This window comes from Cydia amplana, chromosome 8 (assembly GCF_948474715.1).
Source record: "Cydia amplana chromosome 8, ilCydAmpl1.1, whole genome shotgun sequence".
Taxonomy (NCBI): Eukaryota; Metazoa; Arthropoda; class Insecta; order Lepidoptera; family Tortricidae; genus Cydia; species Cydia amplana.
In genome coordinates this window covers 13,532,268-13,547,590 of record NC_086076.1, presented here as the reverse complement: position 1 = coordinate 13,547,590, position 15,323 = coordinate 13,532,268, and the positions used below count along the sequence as shown (strand labels likewise).

The 15,323-nt window shown below is 35.0% G+C and overlaps 1 protein-coding gene and 1 long non-coding RNA gene across 3 annotated transcripts in view; both read right to left on the bottom strand.

Annotated features, from left to right (window-relative positions):
- LOC134650363 (uncharacterized) overlaps positions 1-15,323 on the bottom strand; it is a 282,213-nt gene that overhangs the window by 79,581 nt on the left and 187,309 nt on the right. The window lies entirely within an intron of this gene.
- Positions 1,923-8,685, bottom strand: LOC134650278 (ras-related protein Rab-3). Of its 2 annotated transcripts, XM_063505236.1 has the most exons (7): positions 8,489-8,684; positions 8,213-8,376; positions 6,486-6,592; positions 5,724-5,841; positions 4,332-4,450; positions 2,783-2,954; positions 1,923-2,191 (listed from the first exon to the last, which is right to left on the bottom strand). In XM_063505236.1, exons 3-7 carry the CDS (start codon positions 6,590-6,592, stop codon positions 2,045-2,047), a joined length of 663 nt encoding a protein of 220 aa, XP_063361306.1. In that variant the 5' UTR covers positions 8,213-8,376; positions 8,489-8,684; the 3' UTR covers positions 1,923-2,044. The 2 variants fall into 2 exon arrangements, with proteins under 2 accessions (XP_063361306.1, XP_063361307.1); XM_063505237.1 differs by lacking the exon at positions 8,213-8,376 and having other exon boundaries at positions 8,489-8,685.

Sequence of the window (15,323 nt, the reverse complement as noted above, 5' to 3'; positions counted from 1 at the left end):
TAGTTTTCAGTAAGTTTATTTTTCTTTAGACAATATCTATTGTACTTTTAATAAATTTGGCGACGTCATAACGTGTTTGGTTTCACAAATTTTTCGCGAAATTAGTCATCTAATGAAGTAGATACGTATTTTAAATACCTAATTCGGTTTTACCACATGAAAAAAATCGATGACTTATTCTTAATTAATATCTAAACAATACATAATTAGTATTTAAAAAAATAAATGTGCTCATGTTTCAACATAACTTGATATAAATCGTATTGTCTATGTCGCCTACAGATACACCTAGCTGTAATTTTCACATGAGGAAAACACGCCGGATACATACACCTACACAATACTGTGGGATCCGCCCATAACGACAATAAGTAAATTATAAGTGAACTTGTACAGAAACAGAGACTAAAAAATCTACTGTAATATTAAAGACGACTAACTATAAATGATGCACAACTTTTGAGAAATCAAAAGTGCGTTGTTCAATATGGTTTGTCATGTTATGTAATGATTTACAAAATACTTTTCTATATTTTGTAATTTCAAATCTGTACTCTACAATTTTAAAGAGTACATATTATATATTTATTATACGCAGTCGTTATAGACGGTTTTAATTAGTATACATATAAATTATGAAATGAAAATAAAGGACAACTAAAACATGCCTCTATCGTTAGGATAAAGTATGTTTTGGTTAAATAAACACCTATATTTAGTATTAACATAGCGTAGTAACAAGAATACAAACAGATTTATATAGTACGTAGATATAATACTATACAGTAGTTTATTTTATACACTGGATAACGTATTTACAATGTGAAACGCTAAGTACAAGCAATATGTACCCGATTTACGATTAAACAACAAGCCAAAATAAATTTTAGCTACAACGAATTCAACAACTAATTTAGCTACTTATATAAAATAAACTTAAATGTTGAATAAATTAGCTATGCTCATGGCTCCAAATGAATACTGGTTGAAAAAATAAGCATTAGCAGAATTTTAAATTATGTTTACAAATATTTGCTAAACATAAAATGCGAGTTACAATTTTGGGTTTAATATTTGTCCATATTACAATTAATCCACCATTTATTTAGGAGTCACGATTGCTCCAAGCGGATAGGTCATCAGTTGATGTAGCGATTGATGTTAATTAAACACGATTTTTGTCCCCAATTGTTTTATTCTCGTTGTTAATTTTTATAACAATAAAAACAATGTTACTTCGCCATAGACACCATTTAATACAAGCAAAACATAATCAGCTAGACTTAGCCAACGAGAGAAAAACTAATTGAAGGGAACCATCAGGTTAACAACTAGCTATAAGAAGTATCAGATCCCTACTCCAGCTCACAATAGATATAGCTACCTAACACCTATAGATAATCAATAATATTATATAGATACACATAAGTTTTAACATTTGTAATAATAGTATTATTCGTTCAAATAAGTGTTAATTCTATGGTACTCGTAAGTGTTAAAATCTAATATGTCCTGTGACAAATTATGTAGTGATTTAAAACATCATAATTATGGAACCGTAAGGGGTTATTTATTTCAATTTAGAAATACAGAAATGTAACTATAACATTGATTTTTTTAAATTAACTATATTTTATTTATTCTCTCCTCAATATTGGTTTACTTTTTGGAGGTAGCTTTAAAGAACTTAGCGGATAAAGCACTCGTAGCAGAATATGTGTATACGAAAAACGTTTACAGAATCAGTGTACAACGGTGCAAAAAAAAATGGTAACGATATATGAAACAAAACTAACGAGTGATTGATTGGTCCTATTGCCTGAACAAGGTCGTGAAAGTTACATTCTGATCGATAACTTCTAGATGCCGTCAGAATAAATATTCGTTTTATACACCTCGTAAATGTATTGGCTCAATACAAATTGGATTTTGTGCACGCTGATATTGACTTATTAGTTTTACGACCGCGTCTACCACGAGTGCTAAACGCTACAGATTCAACAGCTCCTTCCCAAGCCATAGCCCAGTTAAAATTGACAGTACATTAACAGTTGCAGTTGCTGGTCGTGTTCCCTTGTGGCTGCTCCGTGAGGCGCTGGCCGCGGGCCCCTCCGGCAAGCATGGCCGGCTCAGAGTCCAAGCTCTCGGACATTTTGTCGCATATTATGTCCACCAGGCGCTCGAACACAGACTGGTGAAGTAATTTTGTGATTAAAACAATATTATACAATAATATAAATAATATATGACATCTAAAATGAGTTATATCTGAAAAACGTCAACCTATGTATATCTACAGCGATATTATGGTCACATTTTATCACCTGTCATGCCATGCGTCACTTTCGCATTTATATATTTGTTAGAACGTGACAGGCATGGTGACAAATGATTAAGAGCCGACCATCTTAACCCTTCTGCAATCCCTTTAACCGTATGTGTCATTTCTTGTAATTATCCCATTGAGTACCGGGTACCCGCTTGGCAGGTTCTCTGTTTGTGGTCACTTTCCTCTACAAAGCCTAAAAACACTGATATCGGATACGAGCGTAGCACTACGATAACGATGGCAGTGAATGTATTAAATTCCAAACAGAAAATCCTTGTTAACCTAAGTGACACAATCAAGACAGCCCATGTAGACTTTAACTGGAGGTAAGCTATTATTGAAAGAACCGGGCTTTTCAGAAATGAAGGAATGACTACAAGACGTGAACATTACAGGTTCTAAAAATATAACAATACAAACGAAGTAATATATTTTTTTAAAGGGTAGATGTACCTTAACATTGATGTTCTCCTTAGCACTGGTCTCGTAGAACTCGACGCCTAGTTGCTCAGCTAACTGCCGGCCGCGCTCCGCGCTCACCACACGCTCCTCTTCCATGTCGCACTTGTTGCCCACCAGGATCACTTGCGCATTGTCCCATGAATATGTCTTTATTTGCGTCACCCTGAAGAGGTAATAAAGTTTGTAAATAACCACATACACCTGAGCAACTAATTCATTCATGTTCATGTCTAAGGGCCACCCCACAGTTGGCGTCTTTCGGGCGTCGGCGTCTGGTCAGCGCCATGGAAAATGACGTCGCTGCGCAGTTGCGTCGACGTTGCGTCGAGCAGCGGCCATAGCGCTGACCAGAGGGCCTACCGCGAACCACGTTCGACGTGTTACCTCCCTGTCACACTTACGTACGGATTTACAAGTGCGACAGAGAGGCAACACGTCGAACGTGGTTCGCGGTAGGCGCTCAGACGCCGACGCCCGAAAGACGCCAAATGTGGGGTGGCCCTACGCTCAACGCTCAAAATTTGTGAACCTAGTTTTAGGTTGCCTACTTATATTAATCTTAAGTATGTACTTTTTCTTTTTGTGTTATTTGTAGATAGGCTTATTATTATTTTAATGTCACTAACCTTAAGTAATTTTAAGATTTGTTGCACTAACAATATTATGGATCTTTGGATTTTAATTAAATAAATAATTGAATTGAATTGAATGTCAAATCAGTTAATGGTCTCTACCTGTGCTCTTCTTGACCAGAAATGAAAGCGATTAAATCGAAAGATTACTTATAACATAAAATTTAAAAAAAAACGGAAACTAATAAGCAAGATTGTCTCAAGATAATCAGTACGGCTACCAACACTATGACACTGACATATTCGCTAGCGCGTGCGTAACTTACTTTCAATGCTTCTCACTCGTACTCATACTCGCATATTAGTGCGAGCGAGATATATCTTATACCTTTAAACGAGCAATTCTTGTATATTTATTTATTTATATGTATATATATTTTGAGGATCTAGGAAACGGCTCTAACGATTTCGATGAAATTGGCTATATGGGGGATTTCGGGGGCGAAAATTCCATCTAGCTAGGTCTTACCTCTGGGAAAACGCAGATTTTTGAGTTTTTGTAGGTTTTCAGAACAAAGCTCGGTCTCCTATAGGTATATATTAGAAAATAAGTTACGCAAACGTTAGTCAATATGTCAGTTTGACGCTGCTAAGGCAGTCGTGGTAAGGCTACTGGATCCCAGGATGATAAAAGACCATGAATCTAGTATTTTAACTGGATAAGGCATGATGGGTGCAAATGAGCGAACGGGATAGTCTTATGTATCTTTCAGTAGGAGTAGCAGCAAAAGCGCTATTATTGTTTGTCTTTGTATATAAATTAGTATGGGTTATGGTGGGCAACAAATAAATTCGACCAATCATAGCGTCGCATTGCCTATGTTTTGTCCCTCACGGAGGCACGCGTATACCACTTCTATAGGATCCTACCTTCTATGTAAAAGTCATACTTGTTAAATGTGACTCACCAATCTTGTACGCTGTTGAAACTCTCCTCATTAGTGATGTCATACATGAGGATGAAACCCATGGCTCCTCGGTAGTATGCCGTTGTAATAGTCCGGTAACGCTCTTGTCCTGCAGTATCCTGGAAAGTTATAGTTGAAATGTATTAGAGTTATACCAAGAAAAGTCTGCATAGATTTTGATAGCACACGCAGTGAAAGTGTTATTTTAAACGTCAAACTTCTATGAAATTATGAATAAATAACACTTGCACTGCGTATGCTATCAAAATCGTTGCACACTTTTCTTGGTCTAACTCTACCTGTTTATTAAAAATGACAATTTATTCTGAACTTGATTTTCCTAAAATTTTCCTAGGTAATCACCACAATATATTTTATTATTAAGTACATGTACAGTTAAATTCAACGATATGTTTACACTTTTGCACCTTGCTTCTTTGTGTTAAGGCGAACAATGTATTATTATTATTTAATTAATTCATTTTTTTTTATATCGAATGTAGGTAGGTACTTAAATAAAATGTCGTGGACAATTTTATTTTACCTGAAACCTACATACTTACATGGAACGTGCTACTTGTTCTTAACATTATCCATAATAATATAAGCTCTTAGCTCACTTTACTAACTCAAAATAACTGAATAACTTTTCATATCACAGATTAAATAGGTATAAAAATCCCACAGAGATTCTGTAAAGGTTCAAGTAAATTTTCGACCCGCGTATAGTTTCCAACAAAATTTGCATAATTTTGTATTCTCCCGAGGCTACTTTTCTTTTACTTCCCTTTAAATCATGTTATCCGAGCACTTTATTAACATAATAAATAGATACGGTGTTAAAATTGTATACAGGCGTGATTAAATTATTGAGTGATGGTTCTTACACAAAAGAAAAAGATGGTGACGCTATCACTGTCATGTCGTTGAGTTTTAAATGTTTTAAGGCAACATAATAAGTTTCTTTTCCACCCCTTCTTGCTAGTCAATTATGTGACTCATCAATACTTAATTATGTATTGTTTTTATAGGTAAGGTAAGGACTATAATTAATTTATAAATTGATTCCCTCTATTATATAGTCTGCTGCTGATTCAGCTAAGCGGTTTTGATTTTCGAAATGATCTAAACACAGTAAAAGTATTATAATATCCTGATTAATGAGCATGAGCACTTTACTTAGTTACTTCTGATAATTTTACCAACTTATAATTTCTCAATGCCATAAAATGACACCCATTACAAAACACGACTAAGTATATAGTATTATTATCTTGTAGTATTTCTTGAGGTAACGTTCATTGAATAATTGTAGTAACCCAACGGATACATTTTATACCAAATCCGTTGGTGTTCAATCTACTATTGATTTATTTCCTAGTTGCAACTCACCCATATCTGAAGTTTAACGCGTTTGTCGTGGCGAAAGACCGTCTTCACCTTGAAATCGATCCCCACCGTCGATACGAATGCTGATGTGAATGAGTCATCCGCGTAACGGAATAGAAAACTGGAAAAAAGTTAAATACAAAATACAGCCATTTAAAAATGGTGGAATCTACAGTTACAATCACTGATGTTTTACATTACATGATATAGGTATTCAAATTATAGACGGATAAAGAATTGGTGGGGTTATCCTATTGGTTTATAATATAAGATAAATACGAGTAAAGTGTGATATACGGGTAAGTGTGACTGAGCTTCATATTGAGGCCATATTTTTTGCGAGTTTGTACTTTTGCCAGTGGTAAATATATGAACTCGCAATAAACACTAATCATAATCAATGTGAAAATAGTATCCCGCAGCAAAATATATCCGTATTAATCTTACCAGCGTCTGCCCGCGACTTTGTCTGCGCGGAATGATGATGATAATAAAAACGATCCTATGTACTTCCTCTGGCCTCAAACAATCTCCATACCAAATTTCATCTTAACCAGTTACATCTAAAGCGTTACTTAAACCGCTGAACCGACAGACAGAATAATATTAGTAGAGATTATTTCCTTCAAAAATCGTGTGTCGTAATCATTAGTTGGAGCAGTTTTACCTAGTTACACATCGGAAGTAATAGGTACCTACTTGTTATAAGCAGGTATCTGTTTTAGTCAAATTTGGTTCGTGGTAGTTTAAGATACCACTACATACCTGGTTTTTCCTACAGAACTGTTGCCAATGATGAGGAGTTTGAACATGTAGTCGAAATTCTGATCCGACGCATCTTTCTGCCATTTCGGATCACCACCACCAGCCATCTGAAAAAAAAAACCGCGATAGAAACTTGATCATTGTTTAAGTACTTTACAATTATTTTAGTAGTAAGTATATAATCAAATATTATGGAAACCCCTTTTCTACCCTACCTATGTAGTATCTACCCCTATGCCTATGTATTATGATTGTTATAATAAATGCTTGTTCATCTCATTAAAAAAAAATATTAGCGATTCTGGCACTACTCTAAACCTCATAACTCAATCTAAATTCAGCATTACTTACTAAGAAGTAGAATTAATTCATTAATATTATTATTTGATATATATTTATGTTTTATGTTATCAGTACGTTTTAAGTTACAAATGGGAAGGGATGGATCAAACTTCTTAGCTAAGTATTCAACAATTTTAAAACTAGAATTTTATCCTAACACTGCACTAATACATTCAGGAGGGGCTCGATTTAACATTTTAAATGAATGAGGTCGATTGTTAAAAATCTATCAATCAATTACACATTTTACGTCTAAAACAAACAACATAAATATCAAAAGATTAACACCTCTTCTCCAACAATCTCGTGCTCGTCAATAATTTTTGCATACATTGTACCGAATGACAAATTGTACCACCACTTCAACTGTTTATGTCCTACTAAACACAAGTTCAGAACATAACCCGTTTCCCATGCCTATTCAAAGCCATCATTAAATAAAACGCAACTGTATTATCCGTAGCATTAACATTCAAATAAGCCCACATCGGCGGAACATTTGTTTAACATAAAGAAAACGCCTTATCTCTAAAAAAACGTTGTAGGACATTGATTTCTACGACCTGTGCACAAAGACTAGATTAGTCTAAACGTGTACTCGATATAAGTTAGATTGTAATACCTTTGCCAGAATCGCAGATAATAAAAGTGTCGTCACATCCTTTGCGATATGGGCGCAATTTATTTTGACATAAACAGAATATACCACTAACTGTTAGTATTTTTTTTTACGCTTGAAATAAATGTAGGCAAACTAGTATGAAAAATAATCTTTTAATAAGATATAAGAGTTCAAATGTTGAAAATCCTTAGAATTTTCTTTAGATAAGGGCCTTATGAGTTATAAATAATGTTGGTTTTATCAAAATGAACATGCGAACCTCTGCAACATTTGAATAATATTTGTTTCCGATTTCAACACCTTTGCTTATCTTTATCTAAGAAAACTGACTTAAGCTTAACTTGGTTGTGATAATTAATAATTCCGTATTAAGAACAAGTCGCCAGTAGCTCTGACGTATTCTATGAATAGAATGAAATCCTTTTTAGCCTTTTTTATTTATCCGTATTTTATGTAATTATTTCAGACAGCGCAGTCGTTGCTTCTGACGTTGGTAAAAATAACTGAGTTTAATTACTCGTAGTAAGCTGCTGGCTTCGTTCATTTGATTCATCTTTTACGTAACTATTATTATTAGTCTGATTTAATTCTAAAGTTAGCAACAACACATTTATGCTAATATTTATTAATTAAAATCTGTTTCTCATATCCCATATAAATCATATTTTTAATATTTAAACACATTTTAATTCAAAATTTCAATATTATGAAATTTCCTACATGTAAAAACATATTTAAGATGCCTCAAATCAGCATTACAAACCTTATATTCGTTCTGCAGTAAATGGTAATATTATTTTTTTATGTCGCTGTGTACGATTTGGTGTAACAGTGATCCGCTGCTGTAACTTTCGCACCACCCGACGATCCAACCAACAGCTTATTGATTTCCCGCCTCGTCCCACTCTCCTCACTTTATAAAATATTCTACAATAATGAAGTAACTACAACAATTATAACCTGGAGCACGGCACTAACAAATTCAGCGAATTGAAATTATATAAAATCGATAACTTGATAATTTTATGTCGTAACTCACTTGTTTTTACACACTTCCTAAAACGGTGCTTGCGGAATATTGTTTTATTTTTATTTTGTTGAATAAATGTGCGTTTGTGTCCGAACTATTTAATGTTTAAAAAAAGAGTTAGGGATAAGCAGTGAGACGCACTCACAGCTGTTACGTCCGCCGAGTTCCCTATGACATGGGGAGAAAATTCAAGATGGCGGATGTTGCGCGCGCACGGTGCCCGCCCGAGTAGCCTGTCAAACTCCCCATCAAACAAATCCGGATTTAAATATGTACGCTCAATAATGAACTTGATAAAAATTTACCAATTTATTACAAGCATATACTTTAAACACTTGGATAATAATTATTTTTTTAATTTACAAAAAAAATATTTAATACAGTCTAGTAGATAAAAAAAACATGAACTTTGTAAACATTGTTCGGTCGACCAATTGTTCAATTAATCCAAAAAAACGTCGTCATGTCGAGACAGCAGTATAGTTGTACATGTTATTATATTATATTTTAAGATATATGGAATTCACGGGACACTGAGAGGCTATTTTTGGAAACAGGCATCTTCGCAGGCGGCAGCTATTAGATTTATCAGCCTACTTGTCTACATAGGTGAAATCCTTATTTCAAGGAAATTTGATTATCCGTTCGAGTGGGTGGAAATTTACCGTTTTACCGTTTGTGGGTTACGTTTAAAAAAGAAATGAGTCTATAAAAATAGCAAAGTTTACATGGTAGACTTGAGTAACTTAATACTAGATTTGATTTGTATAATTTATTTCAAACGGACAGATTTGAATAAGTACTTGGTTATGTCTGCAATACATTTATCAATGAGATAATTTATTCTAACTTCCAATTTTTTGTTGCCAAAATAAAGTAAACTTACAATTTCCCGGGACCCGAGTAGACCGAGAAGCAAAGCTGCCGCCGGGTCAGTCGTACAGCCCTTGACTGAAGCCTTGACCCATGAGTCCCATGACCCAGTTACACGCAGCTACATACCTACCTTCGATTTTTTGCATTTGTTTATTATGTATATACATTCGTCGCAAAAACGTTTAAAAAAATTGCAATAAAGAAGATATGATCAAAATTTGTAATGATGATGTCAATTAAAGATTCGATAAGTCACGATTTTCATTTCTCGAGTTTATAATCGCCAGTGAGAGTCGAAATAGGGTTAAACATTTACGTCAACGCTGTCGAAGTCGCAGACGGTAGGTAGTTAAGAAATAAAATGCATGCAAAATAATCTGAATGAATAAGTAACAGACATTACGGCGGGTGTTGCTATACGAGTAGCCAATATAGTAGACGGCCAAGTCATTATACGTATTACAAATGAAAGATATCTTATTGATACGGTTTTAACACCCCCTGGCACTGATTAAAATAACCGACTTGGTTTCACATTATTACATCATTTACATCTCAAAACTTTTTTGTAGTAGAAGCGTTGCGAGACTTGCACCTTTTTACATGTAATGTTTTTGATGGGATCGCATTTACACTTTACGAAACTTGCAAAATTATAACAATAACTAATTTATTCATACGTAAAAACAAAACAAACATTAATAGGCATTAAAACGAGAAATAATGAAAACAAAAAAGTTTCGTAAACGCCATCTATGTGAAAATGTTTGAACTTCACTGCTTCGTCGAGTTGTAAAGTAAAAGGGATGATAACTCTCGTGGAAAAGAAGTAGAAGCTTGGTCAAGCCTGAAGGTGGCGTTTTACGAGTATGTGCAGAAATTGTTAAAGTTTTTTTCACCACACCAGCTCGGAAAGGCTTACTTTTGCACTTCAAAAACCGATAGCAAAGTTGCATTTTATTCACATGTGACGCAAAGTAATCAAATGCAAATTTTGAGTTGTTTTCTTATATTTGCTGGTAGAATTGACTTTTAAATGATAAATATTTAATAACAATTATTTGGATTTGATTTGGTTTGATTTTGTTTGATATTTTACATTTAGATATTTTACATTCCATTTAGAGTAGTAAAATCAAATTATTTGAGCTTAAAATGATATTGATGATTATACTAATTTTAACCACTGTATAGTTAGAGAAATTTAGTATTAATTAAATTGTGTCACTCAGTTATAATATAAATTATAATTATTAATTAAATACAACATACGCGAGCTCACCAATACTTTTTTAGGGTTCCGTAGCCAAATGGCAAAAAACGGAACCCTTATAGATTCGTCATGTCTGTCTGTCTGTCCGTCTGTCTGTCCGTCCGTATGTCACAGCCACTTTTCTCCGAAACTATAAGAACTATACTGTTGAAACTTGGTAAGTAGATGTATTCTGTGAACCGCATTAAGATTTTCACACAAAAATTGCAAAAAAAAACAATAAATTTTTGGGGTTCCCCATACTTCGAACTGAAACTCAAATTTTTTTTTTTTCATCAAACCCATACGTGTGGGGTATCTATGGATAGGTCTTCAAAAATGATATTGAGGTTTCTAATATCATTTTTTTCTAAACTGAATAGTTTGCGCGAGAGACCCTTCCAAAGTGGTAAAATGTGTGTCCCCCCCCCCGTAACTTCTAAAATAAGAGAATGATAAAACTAAAAAAAATATATGATGTACATTACCATGTAAACTTCCACCGAAAATTGGTTTGAACGAGATCTAGTAAGTAGTTTTTTTTTAATACGTCATAAATCGCCTAAATACGGAACCCTTCATGGGCGAGTCCGACTCGCACTTGGCCGCTTTTTTAAATGTGATTTTTGCTAACCTTACTGACTGTCTATAATGTAAACACTTTTCGTACTGGAAATACTTATAATATAGGTGATTTAGTATGTCTGACTAGGTACTGAGGTTCTCCTCTATATATTTTTTTTAATATTAATTATTTATTTTATGTTATCGTGTCTATTATTTATAAAATTTATAAACTATTATTAAACTTAAGTATTCACTAAATAAATATAAACTCATAAAACAAATAAATAAACCTAAAATCATTTGCAGCTCTGTACGGATTTATTGTATTGCATCATTATTCACCTCGGTTAGGGGAACTATAATATATTCATAATTAATATTGAAAGTGTGTATTAAACTGAAATAGTACATTATTGTCGAGGTTCGGAAGTAGCTACTTGCAGGCTGAGGATTCGTTTTAAACGGACGACCTTGGGAGTCCGTTTAATTGAATCCGAAGCCAGCAATTAGCCTTAAAGCCGAGTCATATATAGTGTTTTTCTCAAAAATGGTGCAAGAAATAGAAATATTTTACAGAAGCAGCGTTCTAATTTTCACAGAAAAAAGTAAAACCATTAAAAATATTTGCTTGCTGCCTTTAAAAAAAAAAAAAGAAGTGTATTTTCCTGCTGAAAATACGCCAACGTATTTGAGACACCTAAATAGTCGCGGTACCAACATTATAATAATAAGTGCTGATCATCCGTTTGGCTGTTTAATGGACCTATGCCATGCCTTCATTTGATATGGCCATTTAAAGTTTTAAAAAGTTTGGAACTCGTTAAATAATGGAATTTGTATGCAACATTGCAGTCCCGAAATCGAGACTGCAATGTTTTTAACTTTTTAATTTTTTGAATGACCATAAACTACGCACTTCGCGACCTATTTTTTAACCGGCAACGTCGACTTTGCCGTCCATTTTTGAGAAAAACAAATAACCATCGACAATATTGGTTTTTCTACACTTTGTAGTTTCCGTGTGATATAGCTATTAGCCGTAACTAAATGGAGGACGTTTTTATAAAAGCTCTCTCATAAAATCCTTTATCCATTTCTCGTCATTGTCCAACACTAACCCTATTTTTATCGGAAATTTAACGAGGACTTCCGCAGTATTCGGAAAACAAGATCCGTTCTAGAGAAGAACGATACGATATGCACTAGATACCTGGTAGTTTCGATTTCAACTAGATATCTTTTGCAGGTCAATTCGGGCAACCAATAGCACTTTACGTTAAATTATCGTAGTAAGATCGTTTCAAAATCGTTTTGAGATCTAAAAATACACAACGAGATGTTTTAGACATTGTGGAAATCGTTCAAGAGTATCTCCAGAATCGCGGAAATGTCCAATTTGACAGGCTAGATCTTAAAAATATCGTTGTCGTATCTTGGTGATGTCTAATAGATATCTAATATATATCTAGTTCAAAATCCGAATCGAGCCCCTTGTCTCTTTTCTAGGTTAGATTGCTAAAATGGACTTGTTAGGACTTGTTATAAAATTTTATTTCAAATTTTTGTAATACAACACTTTATAGTTGACTACTTTTTGGTTTGCACTTTGAACTTCTCAGTGGGTCTTTATTATTAATTTTAACCCCAAATAAAAAAAAATTACAGTTCCATTCACTGAATATGGCGTGTACAACAAAATATAATCTAAATGGTTACAATTACTATAATATATTATATGGATTTTTATTATGTACGAGTATTTCCCATACACTTTGATATATAACAAATTAACAATGGCCGATCTCATTCATTAACATTATATTTTATCTATCATGCATGTAATGTGCCGCACGCTAAATACAAATTCTCTTTGCTATATGTAGTTACTGTATGTTTCTAGATAACTACTCGTAACTTCAGCGCCGTCAGATATATCGGAGCGGCCAAGGTGCTCTTAAATATCTGAAAACGCTTCTAGTGTCAAGGTGTCGTAGTGCGTGTTCAGATATTTTTGAGAACCTCCGCCGCTCCGATATATCTGATGGCGACTGTGCAAGCGACGGGCACCTGAAATAATATTGCTTTATGTGCGATCAACATAAAAATAATATATTATACATGTACCTACCACCCCTAACTCAGCGTTTATTTGACTTCCGTTTGATGTAAAATGTGTATTATGTGTGTGTTTCTGGCCGAAGGGGGTGGTGTTTCGGCAGTTCCGGGGCAACCTGCCGAACCCTACGCCGAGTCAGACGACGCTACGGAGCCACGCTGTTACGGCGTCGCCCAAATCTAATGTTTAGTTAATTTGTCATTGGTTTTTATGATTTGTTAGACCTGTACCCCAAAAGCATAAAATTGTTGTAGTAATTCACCGAATCGCATTTCACCTCGATCTCATATTTAATTTTCGCATTGTGTCTCAATAGTTTTTTTTTATAGTGGCTATAAGTTTTAGTCGCATTTCACCTCGATCGTGCATTTAAATATTGCATTGTGACTCAATTTATTTTTAGTCGCATTTCACCTCGATCGTGCATTTAAGTTTCGCGTTATGTCGTTTATTAATCGTTTATTACTTTAGTCGCATTTCACCTCGATCGTGTATTGTATTGGCGACGTGATTCAACGCAACAGTATGAAGATTGAGTAGATTGTCCCAAACAAACGTCGATCGCGGCGAAATGCGTCTACGGTAAAATACTACACAAAAAATTAAATACTACAAACTAATTATACTAATGTCAAAAGCTACGCGAAAAAGTCGATCACGGCGAAATGCGTCTACGGTAACATACTACACGAAAAATTAAATACTACAAATTAATTATACTAATGTCAAAGGCGAACGCGAAAAAGTGCGTCAAGTAAAAAAATCTAGTGATATCTTTTTCATTCAAGGTGAAATGCGATTCGGTGAATTACTACAACAATTTTATGCTTTTGGGGTACAGGTCTAACAAATCGTTTTTATTTGTCATTTTATTTGTTTCCTTGCATCTTGTTTTGTAGTTTCACAGTGTCTTGGTTTTACTGTAATGCTGTTTACTTATTTCTTCTTCTTCTTCTGCCGTGCCTTATCCCTTTATTTGGGGTCGGCCCTCCTCGTTTTACGGCGCCAAGACAGTCGGTCTTGGGTTGTCTGCTTGTCCAGTTGAGCTCGTTCTAGATCATAAGCAACGGTTGTCCACCACGTGGCGGGCGGTCGCCCTCTACCTCTCTTTTTATCCGGGATTGCCAGGGCCTACTTTACAGCGTTGTTTTCGTCCCGTCGCATTACATGACCGTACCATCGCATACGACTTTCCACCATCTTATCTACTATGGGAGCAACTTTAAAAGAACCTCGGATATATTCATTCCGCACTCTGTCCAATCTTGTTACTCCGGCTGCCCACCGTAGCATTCTCATTTCAGTCGTGTGCATCTTTTGTTCATGCTGCTTTTTGACGGCCCAGCACTCGCTACCATACATCATGGCTGGTCTTACTGCCGTTTTGTAGACTTTGCCCTTCAGCCAAATCGGCATTTTGGCATCACACAACACACCTGTAAGGGTTCTCCATTTTAGCCAGGCTACATTTGTTCTATGGGTAGCGTCCGCATCGATGTTGGCATCAGAGCTTAGCATCGATCCCAGATACTTAAATTGATGTACTTTCGGTAATGGCTATCCGTCAATTGAAATGGCTATATCAGATGATGGTCCATCTTGGAATTTGCAATGCAGGTACTCGGTTTTGTTTCTACTAATGCGGAGGCCATTATTCTCTAGCGCTTGTTTCCAGTCTTGCAAGGTGTTCTGCAGGTTATTTCCGCATTTATCGGCTATAACTATATCGTCAGCATATAATAAGCACCATGGAAGAGCTGATTGGATGTGCTTGGTGAGGTAGTCAATTGACAGGTTGAATAGGAGTGGACTTAGGGCCGAGCCTTGATGCACTCCAACTTTGACCTCAAACGGTTTACTAACTCCAGCCACACTTCTCACTTGTGTACTGATGCGGTCATACATATCTTTTACCAGACATATGTAGTATTCTGGTATTTCTTGTGCCCTCATAGCTTGCCATACTAATCTACGCGGTATTCTGTCAAAAGCCTTCTCGAGGTCTATGAACACGATGTGAAGGTCCTGTTTGC

What these genes read in the sequence shown, in the direction of transcription:
- LOC134650278 (XM_063505237.1), bottom strand. Translation starts at nt 6,592, where the DNA reads ATGGCTGGTGGTGGTGATCCGAAATGGCAGAAAGATGCGTCGGATCAG. An exon ending in TTCAACAGCGTACAAGATTG is followed by an intron (nt 2,955 to 4,331) that starts GTGAGTCACATT and finishes TTACCTCTTCAG; the next exon opens with GGTGACGCAAATAAAGACAT. An exon ending in AGGAGAACATCAATGTTAAG is followed by an intron (nt 2,192 to 2,782) that starts GTACATCTACCC and finishes TTACTTCACCAG; the next exon opens with TCTGTGTTCGAGCGCCTGGT.